The 16,038-nt window shown below is 42.6% G+C and overlaps 1 protein-coding gene and 1 long non-coding RNA gene across 4 annotated transcripts in view; both read right to left on the bottom strand.

The window, feature by feature from the left end:
- The window catches only part of KPNA3 (karyopherin subunit alpha 3), a 78,388-nt gene continuing 62,350 nt past the window's right edge, over positions 1-16,038 (bottom strand). For all 3 annotated transcript variants that reach the window (XM_037893401.2, XM_037893411.2, XM_037893406.1), the window contains exons 13-17: positions 13,591-13,695; positions 13,388-13,459; positions 13,132-13,294; positions 11,468-11,562; positions 1-2,725 (exon numbers count right to left, since the gene is read on the bottom strand). In XM_037893401.2, the coding sequence (XP_037749329.1) occupies positions 2,627-2,725; positions 11,468-11,562; positions 13,132-13,294; positions 13,388-13,459; positions 13,591-13,695 (534 nt within the window). In that variant the 3' untranslated portion in view covers positions 1-2,626. The remainder of the gene's footprint in view (positions 2,726-11,467; positions 11,563-13,131; positions 13,295-13,387; positions 13,460-13,590; positions 13,696-16,038) is intronic.
- LOC122463394 lies at positions 3,096-9,001 on the bottom strand. Its single transcript, XR_006286730.1, has 2 exons — positions 8,042-9,001; positions 3,096-7,465 (listed from the first exon to the last, which is right to left on the bottom strand). It is a non-coding gene; the product is annotated as an uncharacterized LOC122463394 (long non-coding RNA).

Raw genomic sequence — 16,038 nt, 5'->3', positions numbered from 1 at the left:
TTATTCAAAGATCACTGTATTAGCTTATTTTGTTTAAGTAACATACTTCAAACTTTGATGTGGAGTTCTACTAGCTAAAATTTGGTCAAAGACAGAAAAACCCTTAAATCAATTTGAAAAGACAGTTTGATAGTTTCCAAAATAAGTTTTTGCATGTTTTATAGTATTTGATAGCAGCTTTTTATTGGTTACAAAACCTAAGCCCATATACAAAATTAGGAACACATTTAGATGCCTCTTTTGAAAGAACGTTTTAGTCTATTTTAACTGATAGTTTAAAAAAATAATAAAAACAATGCAATTTTTAAACACTTCTGAAAACTTAAAAGTGCAGCAATATACTTGGTTTCCTTTATTAACTATGAAATGGTGCAATCCCAATCAAAAGCTGATAAGGTCACAACAGAAAGAAATGAGCAAATGCTTTGTAGTGCTTTACTCAGTTCTTTGATGTTCACTTTTAATGTGATGCACTGAGTGCAAGAAAAAAAATTAGATTTTCACAGTTGTGGAAAATCATGAATGTAATCTCAATTTTTATGTAATCTCTAGGAAAATAGCGAGTGCAGGCTGAAAAGGGTAACTGTCAGTCTATATGGCATATAGAGAACTAAATTGAGAATTAAGAGGGGGAAGATTTGTTCACATCATCATCAGCTGGAACTCTAATTTCACAAAACTTTGTGACCTTACTAACTTTGACTTTATATTGTTTAGTTTTAGCGAACACCACACAGTTTAAAGATTTTAGACTATAGTATGTGACTAGGATGCAGTTACCATATGAAGCTTCAACTCAACTTTTGGGAAAAGAAAAAAGGCACAATGAACTTCAACTCAATTTTATGTGCACAAGAGTTGAAAAATCTGAGCCACCTTAAAGAGAAATTGATTCTAAAATTTATAAAACCTATAAATAATCAGAGGCCAAACCACTATATTAAAACAGATTATCTAGCAAGTAAAAATCTTGCATTTTAAACATACACTTGTATCTATTTAAGATACAAGACAGCTCGCTCTTTAAAGTGGCTCCACCTTGGCAGATATATATTTAATGAATGCACACCTGCTATGTGTTGTTCATCCGTGGAAAAAAAACAGCTGATCCACAAAGCTCTGATGGCATCTGTCCTTATCTTCATCACAGTAAATACAACCCACATCCAATAACTAAATTAGTTTAGATTTTCCTATCCCTTCACATCAATGCATTGGGAAATTACACCCAGTAAACAATGGCAACAAAACCAGCTTGTGTGATAGCTTACAGAGTTTCAAATTATTCATCTTCACCCCACCAAAAGCAAATCCCTTTGAAAATAACTGGGCCAGACGACTTTCCAAAAGCAACGACCTCTCATATTACCAGCTTATATAAAGTTATTTAATGTGTGCTGCATATCAGGCTTATTCTGAAAAACTGCAGCTTCTAAACAGCCTCACACATCAACTAGCTTGTAATTTTTTTAAATCATGTACTATATGGTTTTAGACTCATTTCTGAATTACTCTTCCAATACTCCAAGAATGAAACTTTTATGATGCTTCTAAATAGCTGCTGGTTTGTTGCCAACCACATCATCATAAGCACTGGTTACTAAGTAAAAAATAGTTTAAGACTAAATTACAGTAAACATGAAAGCTCCACAGTTTAAACCCAATATAAATCAACCTTATCCAATGATCAATTTAAAACGAAATATACTGACTACTGGAAGTTGAAAGCAAGATTCCTTTTAACCAATGTGTGGTTTTGGACAGATTTTTCTTTTTTTTTTCTAGTCAAGGACTCTTGCTTTCAGCTTAAACAGAAGTTCAAGTCCATAACAGGTTGTAGCTCAGGTAAAATACCATGCACAGCATCTGATTACTTCAAAACAGCAGGAACACACAGGCTGAAGTGAGTGGTCAAATAGGGCTTGCTGTTCTCAAAAATTAGGTATAACGGCAAAAGCTTTACCAGTCCAAATCTACAGTTCATTCTCCAACCCTGGTTTCTGAGGCAGTTAATGAACACACATCAATTACTGATAGATGAAGTACTTTGTTTTTTAAACTTAACTGTTTAATCAATTGCCAAGTGTAAGTTACTTTTATTTCAGTTTCACCAATGAAATTCATTTGGCTTTCATTTTTGAATCTATTCTTCCACATAAAGTATATGAAAATATGTTTGTGGAGGACGATGGAGGCTCAGACCAAACTGTGCCCCTGAAAAGTCTTCCAAAATGTATGCATCATACCAAAGTGTCTTGATCCACAGCGCACCATTTCCCAAAGAAGTTACTTTTCCGTGGAAAGCAGATGTGCCACCACTATGAAATTTTCTTAACAAAACTGCAGATTGCGGTTGTCAGCATGTGGCACCAGGGAAAAAGGCAAAAAAAGAAGGTAATTGGGACTGTTAAAAAGAATTGTAAAACAGTTTAAGAGATCATGCATATGCATTTACAGTCCACGTGATAGTGACTTTTGGCAACTGCAAAGTGACCGATACACGGCTTGCTTTAGAAGCATCAAAACGAGGAGGCATGTGTGTCTTGGAGCCTTTTTTTTTTCACTTGGTAGCCATTTGGTGGTGCTTCGTATTGGTGTGGGACAGAGAAGCTGCACTGTATTGAACTTAAAAATTAAATTCTTTTGTTTGAAGATTGGCTGTTGGGTCAAAGTTGTAAGTACCTCCTTGAGTGGCTTCAGGAATGAGGCTGGGATCTTCATCAATCTATAAAGACATAATAAAAAGTAATTCATACAAACCCAACACCTTATACAAGTCATTTCACACACAGGGATGCATAAATATTTCATAAATATTGGCCAACTGAAATATTTTGTTACTAAAAAGTGAAATGCTAATAATTTTAGCCAATTCAATATAACTTTTTTAAAAAAGAAAAATCATGCTTTGTTCTAATGCCATTAAGGAAATAGATGCATGAAATCCTTATTGATTGCATTACCACTCAAATACAGCAAAGACTCAACTACAAAATTAAGACTGAAATTTCAGCTTTCTAGTCATATCAGCTAATCACTACTAGTGAAATATAAAAACTAGTTTTGTGCTTTTCTCAGGGTTACCAATTGTATTAAACTGATTTTTATCTATAGCTGATAAGAATTCTTGTCTCTCTCTCTTTTTTTTTTTTTGGTAATCAGTATTTTCTCTCGGATTCTGAAGAATCTAAGTTAAGTTATTTCAGAGTGATTTATTTTTTTAAAACTTCTCAAATTCCCAGCTGAATATACTATATTATTTTACACAAGAAACAAATTAAGCTGTCTTATCGGTGTCACATGCAAGCCATCAATGTAGAAGAACCATGATTCAGTTTCCCCTCTCTGAGTTTTAAAGTTAGGCACACAGGTAACATTTTGTTTCTAGTGAAGGCTAAAACCGTCAACAGCATTACAATATGTACATCTGATTTCCAGCATACAGTGCAGCATACAGTCGACCTATATTAGGTTGACTTAGAGCTACTGCATTAATTACTGTGGTGACTGACGTTCACACTACCCTCCTTGGGTCAGTGGTGCGTGTCCTCACCAGGAGTGTTTTCACCGACCTACGAGGGGGAGTGTGGGGAGCGGAAAGCCTGGTCTCTCGGTTCTGCTGACGGCTCCCTGCCGGGAGCCTGGCTGCCCTGCTGGGAGGGGGGGAAGCCGCCCAGGGCTCCCAGCTGAGTACGGGGTCCATTCTTGCCCCGGCTCCCAGCATCTACGCAGACACTGCGCCGCCCTATCAATACTGATGTAAGCCCAACACCCCTCGTTGAGGTGGTTTTATTATGTCGGCATAGCAGGGGAGTTACATTGGCAGGAGGAGTGTTTCAGCATGTATACCTCCACTCTTTTATTGACAAAAGCTGACCTTTGTTGACAAAACTGTGTAGTGTAGACAAGGCCTTAGGATTTTGGAGTGCTGACCCCTAAAATCCTTCAGTTCCTCTTTACTTCAGGAAACGCATTAACTCCTAAAGAGAGGGGAGGAGGAAAGTCTGTTGATCTGCAGAGCAATACATTTGGAGAACAAGTTACTGGCAAATAACTTTTCTCCTTCATGACAATACTTATTACTCTTCATTGGGATCCATTAAGCTCTGCAGAAGCAGCAACAATCCTCAGCAGAAAAGCTGAGTGCTAATTAAGAAGACCTGGAGCACTTTCCCAAACTGAGGATCCAATCTGGATTCAGAGTTGATACAATGCTTTGTAAAGTGTGACTGAACTCTGACTAGCAGCACTGTCATCTTCTATGAAGAAGCACGCCACAGTTGATACTTCTTTAGTACAAGGGGTCTGTCATCCCTTAGGAAGTCAGGAGAGGGTTAGTCTGGTTTCTGAAGAAAAGGACCACAGCTGCATGCTCTACTGCAGGGAACTACAAGGGAATAATGTAGGGTTAGCAGCACAGAGAGAATCAGTGGCCTCCAGTCTCCTTCAAAAAGGGAGCAGAAGACATTCCACGGGGTGGGGAAAGAAATAAAAAGATGCTTCTGGGCTGGGAGCTCTAGTGCTGTCAGGCAGGTGAGCTATGCATAGCTTCTGTTCCCCTCATTTGTGTAATCCTGTTAGAGGGCTGGGGTTGTTTGCCTTAGTCCTTAAAAGGGACAGAATACTGTTTTGGGTTTGATAGTTACTTGTTATAAATAATCACCTGAAGAGTGTTGTCTAGCTTTATTTTGTGGCTCCACATAGGACCCTAAGACTTACTGACACTGAAAATCCAGTAAAGTTATAACAGAGCTGCCCAAAAACCAAAACACAATCCACTGACTCATTGTCCTATTTACTCCTGGGGGAATTCTGCAGAATTCATGTCCCTCGCAGATTTCTTTGCTTCCTCTCAGAAAAATGACTGACAGGGAAGCAAAAGGGAAGCTGCAAGAGCAGTCACTTGCCCCTCCCCAGCAGTGCAGGTATGTCATTTCGGGCAGTGCAGAACCCCCACCCTGCCAAGCCTTACCCCCTGCATCCAGAGCCCCCCTGTATCTAGCCCTCCCCAGCCCCACCCAGTGGCTCCTACCCTACGCTGGGCCCAGGTACTAGTCCCGGCTGGGCTGGGGGAGGAGCACATTTCCCCTGCACAGAGCAGCTGGGGCAGATCCACCTCCAGAAACCTCCCCTGGCTCTGCACCCCATCCCCGCTTCCTGCCCCCATCACTCCTCAGCTGCAGGAGGAGAGATCACCCCCCCATCCACCCAACCCCTGTGTATTCAGACCCTGCTGAGCCTCAACCCCTGCACCCAGAACCACCTGAGCGCCCCCCCAATCCAGACCCCGCCCCTGCACCCAGACCACCCCCCACCGAGCCTCCTGCACCCAAACCACACCCAACCGAGACCCAACCCATATGCACCTTGACCACCCTGATGAGCCCCCCACACCTGGACCCCCACTGCACCGAGCCCCATTCCCCCCAGCACCTGGACACCCCCGCACCCCGCTGAGCCCCAACTACCTTCACCTGGACCCCCCTGCAGAATCCCATTGCCCCCACACCTGGATCTCCCCCCCAACGAGCCCCTGTGCATCCAGATCCCTCTCGCACTTGGACCCTCTACTGGGCCACTTGCACCCAGATTGCCGCACATGGATCCCCCACACCAAGACCCTCCATACAGTAACTCCTCACTTAATGTTGTAGTTATGTTCCTGAAAAATGCTACTTTAAATGAAATGATGTTAAGTGAATCCAATTTCCCCATAAGAATTAATGTGTGTGGGGGGGTGTTTAGGTTCCAGGGAATTTTTATTATTATATATATACACACACACACACACCCCCACCAGGGGTGAAAGTAACTTTAAAGGACTTAAAGGACTTAACGGTCTGAGCAGGGGGTATGGCCTCAACCAGAAGAGGTGGGGCCTTTAAATCATGATTTAAAGGGCCCAGGTATTAAAGGCCCTGGGGCTCCACAGCTGGGAGACCTTGGCCCTTTAAGTCACCGCCGGAGCCCTGCCGCCACTACCCCAGGGCTCTGTCAGCGCTTTAAAGGGCCCGGGGCTTCGGCCACTGCAGGGAGCCCTGGGCCCTTTAAATCGCCAGCCTGGGGAAGCTGGTCCGGTCTGGCACGGTGTACCGGCTCTTGCCACACTGGACCGTACTGGCTTACTTGCACCTCTGATACACACACAGTATAAATTTTAAACAAACAATTTAATACTGTACACAATAATGATGATTGTGAAGCTTGGTTGAGGTTGTGGAGTCAGAGGGTGGGGTATTTCCCAGGGAATGCCTGAATGTTAAATGATGAACTAGCACTCGGCTGAACCCTCAAGGGCTAACACATTGTTGTTAATTGTAGCCTCACACTCTACAAGGCAGCAGGAATGGAGGGAGGAGACACAGCATGGCAGTGTGTGTGTGTGAGAGAGACGCACATTTCCCTTTTAAGTACGTTGACCCCACTCTAAGTACATTGCCTTTTTAAGTAGATCAGCAAGTTGAGACAGCAGCTGCTGCCAGTAAGCTCCGTCCTCAGCCCTGTCGTGTCCCGCCTCTGCTCTGTGGAGATGAGGTACAGGAGCGGAGAACACCCTGACATTAGCACCCCTCTCGCCCCTGCCCCCCACACAGCAAGCAGGAGGCTCCCCGGAGCAGCTCCAAGGCAGAGGGCAAGAGCAGCACACAGCAGTGGGGGGAGGGACAGCTGAACTGCCCACAAATTTATAGCCTGCCGGGGAGGCTGCTGCACAGGGAACTTAGGGGAGCTGACAGGGGGGCTGCCGGTCCACCCCTGGTTCCAAGCCCCCCACCAGCTAGCTCCAACTGGCTGCTTTTTCTACAAGCAGTGGATAAAGCAGGTGGCTGCCAAACGACGTTATAAGGGAGCATTGTGCAACTTTAAACAAGCATGTTCTCTAATTGATCAGTAACGTAACAACGAAACAATGTTAAGCGGGACAACGTTAAGTGAGGAGTTACTGTACTTGGATCCTGCTGGGCTGAGCCTGCCTGCCCATACTTACTGTGCCAGGCACAGAAGGGAAGGGCCCCCGACATGTTTCTGGGGCAGGCGAGTTCAGCCTCACCACTGAGTCCGTGTCTGGGGAAGAGGAAGAGAGCACTACAAGGTGATCTTCCATCTCCATGTAGCCAGTGGCCTGCGCTCCCTCACTGCCATGCTGGAGCCTCCACATTTATTTACTGACAAATAAAATTTGCAGAATTTCAAAATACTGTGAATAGAATTTTTATTTTTTTGGTGCAGAATTCCAACAGGATCACCTAGTCTATGATTGCGAGGATCCAACCACTTGGAGGCTAACTTCTATGCCTAAAAATATCAGCACAAATGGTCCTAAACTGTGCAGAAGTCAGGGACTGTTTTGAGGTCCTCCTGCACTTTCAAAACTGCTGCTCTGAAAGAGCTGAAACAGAAGCTGAAAAATTTGAAGCTAACGATATTTGTCAGATGGCTAAAAAAGGATTTTCCAGAATGTCTAACCCTAGTGTTGCCGGCACCCAGTGCCCAGAGGCAAACAACAGCAGGGGTTTGTTGCCTGGTGTGTGTTACTTAATAAACACAATGGGGTGGAGAAGCAGAAAAGTTTATTTGGAATTTTAAAGTAAGGTACAGGGAGAGAAATTTTAAATTTTGCACATTAGAGCAGATTATTATATATACTTTTATATTTTTTAATGTTATTGTACTATACATTAGTTAATTAAAGCTTTGCATAAATGCTTTGCTTTTTTTATATGGGTTATAACAATGTTTATTTTTTGCAACCTTTAACAAGCGTTTTTAGCAACTTAAACAACTAGCACATTTTGTCTGGCCTTGTAGCTGTCTTTTTTGTTATTTTTAACTTGGCGTCAGCAAACCTTATACTATGAGGCATTATTTACAGCTGCAACATTATTTTAAGAGCAAAAGAGCTTACTTAAACCAGCCAGGCCTGAGTTCTATTAAGGGAGATTGAAAAGAAGCCCTTAAGCCTACAGCAGGGAGACTTCTTCGATCCTTATGGCCTTCCATCCCCTCGACTTAATTAGTGGCCATACCCTGGGGTCTCCAACACTAGGACTTCAACCGAGTCTGAGAAACCCCAGAAAATAATGGTGGTGGTATACCTCAGGACTCTAAGGAGGAGTGCTTCCTTCTGAAAGATGCTCAAGGCAACCCCAGCAACTTTAATCACAGACCTGTTAGTCTAACTTCTCCCCATCTCATCTAGTTTTGAATTAAATGCATCAGTATCCACAGAAGTTAAACCATTTTGACATTAACTTTGGAACACAACCTACCTGATATCAACCAAAACTACCTCAAAACCATTACAGTCATTGCTAAAGACTACCTGCAGAATCTGAAATACAAACATCTTTTCACTTGACTTTTAGTGGACAGAAACTTCAGACTCTTTCCCTGCAGAGACAATAGGCCCATTCCTGGTAACTGGCACTCCCAAAGTTAGGGCTGCTACCAAAATGGCTTAACTTTATCGACCCCTTATCCAAAAGATATAAAGAGAAAGCTCGACCAGACAAATCTCTCAGAGGCTGCAGATTGTAAGAGAATACCTACATATTATACCTACCTGCAGATTGTAGGAGAAAGGATGTTGAATAAGGAGTTTAAACTAAGGCTGTTGAGCGATTAAAAAGTTAATCACGATTAATGGCATGATTAAAAAAATTAATCACGATTAATCATGCGATTAATTGTGCTGTTAAATAATAGATTATCATTTATTTAAATATTTTTGGATTTTTTTCTACATTTTCAAATATATTGATTTCAATTACAATACAGAATACAAAGTGTTCAGTGCTCACTTTATATTTATTTTTGATAAATATTTGTACTGTAAAAAAATAGTATTTTTCAGTTCACCTACTACAAGTACTGTACTACAATGTCTTTGTCATGAAAGTTGAACTTACAAATGTAGAATTATGTAAAAAAAAAACTGCATTCAAAAATAAAAATATAAAACTTTAGAGCCTACAAGTTCATTCAGTCCTACTTCAGCCAATCGCTCAGACAAACAAGTTTGTTTACATTTTCAGGAGATAATGCTGCCCGCTTCTTGTTTACAATGTCACCTGAAAGTGAGAACAGGCGTTCGCATGGCACTGTTGCAGCCGGCATCACAAGATATTTATGTGCCAAATGCACTAAAGATTTATATGTCCCTTCATGCTTCAACCATCATTCCAGAGGACATGTGTCCATGCTGATGACAGGTTCTGCTTGATAACAATCCAAAGCAGTGAGGACTGACGCATGTTCATTTTTATCATCTGAGTCAGATGCCACCAGCAGAAGGTTGATTTTCTTTTTTGGTGGTTCAGGTTCTGCAGTTTCCACATCTCAGTGTTGCTCTTTTAAGACTTCTGAAAGCATGCTCCACACCTCGTCCCTCTCAGATTTTGGACAGCACTTCAGATTCTTAAACTCTGGGTTGAGTACTGTAGCTATTTTTAGAAATCTCACATTGGTACCTTCTTTGCATTTTGTCAAATCTGCTGTGAAAATATTCTTAAAATGAACATGTGCTGGGTCATCATCCCAGACTGCTATAATATGAAATATACGGCAGAATGCGGGTAAAACAGAGAAGGGTACGTACAATTCTCCCAGACGGATTTCAGTCAAATTTAATTAACGCATTATGTTTTTAACAAGCGTCATCAGCATGGAAGCATGTCCTCTGGAATGGTGGCCGAAGCATGAAGGGGCATATGAATATTTAGTATATCTGGCATGTAAATACCTTGCAACGCCGGCTACAAAAAGTGCCATGTGAACACCTGTTCTCACTTTCAGGTGACATTGTAAATAAGAAGCAGGCAGCAGTATCTCCCGTAAATGTAAATGCTTCTGACATCCCAGGATTTCAAGAAATGCATGCACTAGACAGTGTTGGACCTGAACAAACCTTTGGATACGACTGACTTACATCTTGGTGTTTCTCATGCAAATAAATCCCTTGAACTTTTACACACTTTTTAGAAACTCTGGACAGTGACTCAGGATTCCCTATAATCTGAGGTGCATAGAATCACAGAATCAGAAGCGTAGGACTGAAAGGGACCTCAACAGGTCATCTAGTCCAGTCCCCTGCACTCAAGGCAGGACTAAGTAGTAACTACTAGACCTTTCCTGACAGGTGTTTGTCTAACCTGCTCTTAAAAACTTCCAGTGACGGAGATTCTATGACCTCCATAGGCAATTTGTTCTGGTGTTTAACTACCCTGACGGCTAGGCAGTTCTTCCTAGTGTCCAGCCTAAACCACCCTTGCTGCAATTTAAGCCCATTGCTTCTTGTCCTATCCTCAGAGATTGAGAACAATTTTTCACCCTCCTCCTTGTAATAGTTCAGTTGCTTTACGTCCAGAGGACAGACCCAAAAGTCTTGGATCCTCTCTCTGGTCGTAGGGCCTCCAACTCAGATACTTTAGACTGTAGAAGCAATCCACTCAAATCTCCAGGAGAAAGCTCCTCTCTCCACCAAGCACTCCAACAGGAAGGACTTCATCCCACAGTGGATCTTCTAAAGAAGCCTCAAAGTCATTTGAGTAAACATATCTTGAGCTAACATTTCATGGTGATCTGATTGTTGGAAACTGATATTTTGGAGGAACAAGATCACCAAGCAGTCAACTGTTGCTATACCTGCAATTATAACAAAATCCCACTCAGGACAAAAATGTCCAAGAAAATGTTAATCACCATAAAAACTATTGATTCAATCTGTGCCAACTAATCCTGCACAGTGAAAACAGATTTGTGGTCACAGAACTAAAGCCAGTAGGAAGTGTGGAACTGAGGGAGTAATGGGGTAGGGACCTCTTTTTCTTGGCACTGAATTCTAGGATTATACACGCACCCCTTAACAGTTTTACTGTTCTGAATGGTTCCATGGCTTCTACACAGGACATGTGAGGCCTGGAGTAGTAATCTGAAGGAGAACTGCTGGCATCTAACAATTTTTAAGGACAGTGTGGTGTTAATCATAATATCTAAAATAAATCTATTTTTCTATAAAGTATATAAAACTTGATTTGCAGGTATATTTTCTTCTAATGATAAACTGTTCAACTTTAGAAGAAGGTGTTATAGTGTGGGCTAGCTTTGACTGGTTTACTAGGCAAAAATGAATTGCCCGTCTTAGTCAATGTCTGTTTGAGGCAGTTTCTTGTGCAAGAAAGGAATAAAAAAGATGGCGCAGGAGCAGGGACAGGTCAAAGAAGTCACAGATGGGAAGGAAACTACAGAGGGAGAAGGGAGGGTTGAGAAAGTATCTTAAACTTTTAATTAAGACAAGCTGTACAGAAAAAGATAGGAAAATATCCTCTGAACAACCCATGTCCATAAAGGGGGATGACTGAAGTAATGCTGACAATGTAGTTACTAAATTAAAGTATGGAGTACAAAAGCATTCACACCAGACATTTCATACATCCATAATCTCACACAGAGCATTCTTTAATGTACTTACATCATCACCAGAGAAATACTGGTCTATGATTTCAAATGCTAGTTTATAGATGTCCTCATTCTCATGCTGTTGCAAGGCTTCAATTTTCTCTAAACCTGGCCAAATGACAGCAGGAATAAAAGTGTTCACCAGGTTAAAATGAAGTTTGTTAGTAGCTACTTTGGATTACCATTTTAGACATAAGAAAATACTGCTTTTACCTACATTAGTACCTCAAGACAAACTGGACAACAAGGATGGTCACAATGAAGCCTAGTTTCCAAACATGACCCAGAATGTTCTTTCAAAGTTGCCATCTTCATCTTTGAGACAGAGGTGTGGCTTGTGGAATCTACAGGTCTCAGCACAGCTCGTTTCCATGGGCCACCCACTTTAATGATGACTCAGACTCAAACCTGTTCTCAAAAGCCTCAAGGGCTGCTGCAATCCCATTCCCTTTTATGTAAGTTAGGTGAAGCACTCAGTTAAGCAAAGTTTCTGCATTTCTGTATCCTTTGTCCCATACAGACACTGTACATCTTGGCATGCTAAAAGTGGTTCCACATTAGAGTAGCATACCAAGAGTGAAATGCAAACAAGGTCACAGAATAACATAGCCACAGTAGTTTAAAATCATAACTCAGTTTGGAGCAAGAAATTTATGTACATGGGAAAAACCTTTTTAAGGACATTCATTTATCTCTAACTTGCTTCTGAAAAATTAACTTGCCATCATATCTAAATTGCTGGTCTGTGATTTAACAGGGACTTGCTACCTCAAGCCCAACTTCTCATCCTACTTTATTCTGCAGGGAAGTCAAAATACTGACATTCATTCCCACTGCAATGGAGTGATGCAAAACCATGAGTTTTATTGCAGGATAAAGCACAGGCAGAAGTTGGGTGGAAATAGCGCTCTCTTTAAAACAAATCTGAAAAAGATACAGAAAGCTACTACTGAAATACACTGGTCTGTGGAAGTATGTCCTCACCCCACCCTGCCACCAAGTGTCCTCCAATATGAAAATCCCTCTAAATAAGTTTCACTAAATAGAAAAAAGCCACAATGGCTACAAGGTAATGTATTTTTTCCCTTTCTGACAGTTTCATCCACATATTCAATACCACATAAAGCCCAACTGCTGGTGTTATGTGGTATGTGTCAATGGCCATAAGTCAGGGGTTCTTACAACACATTTTTTGGTGGCCTCAGTTCAGCCACCAACTCTTGCCACTGCCCTGGGGCTAAAGGCCTGAGCCCCGCCACCCCCAGAAAAGTGGGTCAAGAATTCAGTGGTTGCCTGCAAAGTCCCGGGCTCCACCGGTGCCATGCATACCAGCCCCATGTGTCTCCAGAGGCGCTGCCCAGATCCCCTTAGGAGACTGCGGTGGAGTGTGCTGATCCCGCTGGCAGTGCCAGCAACAGCTGGGCACTGCCCGGAGGGGCCGCTGCTTTGCCTCCCCCCACCAAATCACTGCCTTGGAGGTTGTTGTGGCAGCAAAAAAAATCCAGTGGGGGCCACATGTGGTCACGGTGGCCACATTTCAGAAACACTGCCTTAAGTATTGCATTGGCTCTGAAGAAGGAAGACAAAGTGATCCATAGCAAATAAAAGTTTTAAAAAGCAAAATAACAAATAACAAATAAAAAACAAAACAGTTTTAAAAAACAAATAAAATCTTACCTCCACATTCTTCTATAATTTCAGCTATTGTGCTAGCCTCATCACCAGCCATTATCAGAATGTTTTTCAGCCCATCCAGGACCACCTGGACCACCTGAGAGTCTTTTACTGCCAGTAAATTACAGAATGGTGGGATTACGTTCTGTTGTACAAGATATTCAACCTAAATATGGGGAATATGCCTTCAGAATTACATACGATTAATCTTACAATACACTACATTTTAACAACAACTTGAAAAGTCAGCCACACGCACCTGATCCTTTCTTCCACTTATCGTCAAGTTGCTAATTGCCCACGCAGCTTCCTTTTGTGTTCCAAAGTCCCCCTGAAGGGTAAAATTGATAGTTCATTAAAATTAGCAAGCATCCATCTGTAAAGCTTATTAACTCAGATATTCCCTGTGTCAGATTTATAAAAAGATGATGACAAACTTGCGTAACTGACAGCTTGACTGACCTTAGCCAGCTGGTGTATGATCATAGGGATTAGTCCAGCATCTATTACAGCTTGAACTTGTTGCTGGTTTCCTGCTGTGATATTGGAAAGGAACCAAACTGCTTCCTACAATCAGACAAAATGAGAAACCACCTTTCTTTAGAAATAATTTAAGTCTTTATACATGGCTAAAAAGCATTACATATGAATTGCAATGACACAAAAATAAAGCATTAAATAAGTCGAGCAATTCTTCATCAATCTGTTCCACCATGTGTTCCTTGTCTGAGAAACACTTATTCCCTGAAAAAAATCAGGGCTGGTCTTCATTACAGGGACATCGATGATGCTGCAATCGATGCAGCTGGGGTAGATTTAACAGGTCTAGTGAAGACCCACTAAATTGACAGCAGAGCACTCTCTGGTCGACCCCATTACTCCACCGCTCTGAGAAGAGTAAGGGAAGTCGACCGGAGCTCGTCTCCCATCGATGCAGCGCAGTGAAGACACCGGGTAAATCGACCTACGCTACATTGACTCCAGCTATGTTATGACTTAGGTCCCAGTAGTGAAGACAAGCCCTCAGAGGCATTCAGTGAGCTCTAGAGTAAATCTGGCTTCTGTGACTGCATTTTCAATCTGGCAAACTATATAGGCCAGGGGTTCTCAAACTGGGGGTGGGGACCCCTCAGGGGATCGCAAGGTTATTACACAGTGGGTCCCGAGCTGTCAGCCTCCACACCAAACCTCGCTTTGCCTCCAGCATTTATAATGGTGTTAAACATATAAAAAAATGTTTTTAATTTATAAGGGGGGAGGGTCGCACGCAGAGGGTTGAAAATGAAATAACCAATATTTAGTCAGTGGTAGTCTTCTGCACTGGCACAAAAAAACCTGGGTTCAGTTCCTATTTCCATTGTCTTCTTGGATCATGGAGTGGTGTTGATGCAATTCATTCAAAGCCCCCCCACTGGGCAGACAGATAATCCTCATGTTGCTCAGTTATCTCTTCCAGGTGATTCAGCAGCAGAACCAAGTCTCAAGGAAATCACACAGTTCTTGGTTAAAAGAAAAGGGCTATATGGGAAGAGTTCCCAAGAACTCCAATAGCAGATTCAGAGAACACTACTAGACGGGCCTTTTGTAAAAGGAAAAATAACTCAAAGCTCAAAATAATGAGCTCATATGGTTCCTTCCTGGGAGCAGCTGTATCCTGAGCCTCACTCTCTTCAGGGTTACTAGCTGCCAAATGTAGACTGTTGGGTTTTTTTTTTAAGCAGGGGGTTAAGGCCACCTTTAAATAAAGCCAGAAATAAACCCCACTCCCTGTCATGACATCTAAGAAGTTCCTGGGGTTCCTTCCTGGGAGCAGCAAGAAGTAGGCAGGATACAGCCCAGTAATTGCAGCTATATGTCAGAGAGAACTCCTTCAGGGCTCCTAGCAACTGGCAGGGGCTAGAGGGAGCAGAAGGGCAGTCACCAGGGGACCGCCCCTGCAGATAACACAGGGGAGGGAGTAAGTATATGTATCATGAAAGACAGGAAGCTTTTTCTCCATTCACCTGTCTTTTTGGTGGAGGGGGAATCAGAGCGGGGTTAGACAGGGCTTACTGAGCACAAACCGCCCCACCCACACCTAAACAAACATAAGTAACCATAGCAGAGGAAAGGCTCTGATTACTTCCTCCCATTAACTCCCAAACTTCTCCATTTCCTGCACACACAACAGGGAAGCTCACTGATATAAAGCTGGAACGAGAGAGGAAAGGAAGCATAGGCTGTCTTTCCCCTTCTCTTCAAAGCAGAGGAATCCATGTCTGCCTGAAAACACTAAAGGCAGTGACAGAAAAAGGGAAGCTGGGCAGAAGGCCACAGGTCTGTTCTCCTCCGGGTGAAAAGAACAGGAGTACTTGTGGCACCTTAGACACTAACAAATTTATTTGAGCATAAGCTTTCGTGAGCTACAGCTCACTTCATCAGATGCATTCAGTGGAAAATACAGTGGGGAAATTTATATACACAGAGAACATGAAACAATGGGTGTTATCATACACGCTGTAAGGAGAGTGATCACTTAAGATGAGCTAATACCAGCCGGGGCGAGGGGGGGGGGGGGGGAACCTTTTGTAGTGATAATCAAGGTGGGCCATTTCCAGCAGTTGACAAGAACGTCTGAGGAACAGTGGGGGTGGTGCTTCACACAAGCTGGAGTGAGCTTGCCTGTCTCAGCGGGAGGGAATGGAATTTCAGAACCCCAGTGATCGTTCCCATAAAGAAGGTAGTTTGCATACTGAGTAACCTCAAAACAAGCAATGTTTGATCGGCAGGGAACTAACTGCTCCCATCCTGGCAGAGGCACTTTCTCCATTCCCCATGAGGACTATTTAAGCCAAAGGTGGGCAAACTACAGTCCGTGGGCCACATCCGGCCCGCGGGACCCTCCTGCCTGGCCCCTGAGCTCCTGGCCTG

This window comes from Chelonia mydas, chromosome 1 (genome assembly GCF_015237465.2).
Source record: "Chelonia mydas isolate rCheMyd1 chromosome 1, rCheMyd1.pri.v2, whole genome shotgun sequence".
Lineage (NCBI taxonomy): Eukaryota > Metazoa > Chordata > Testudines > Cheloniidae > Chelonia > Chelonia mydas.
This window is presented reverse-complemented; position numbering and strand designations above follow the sequence as displayed.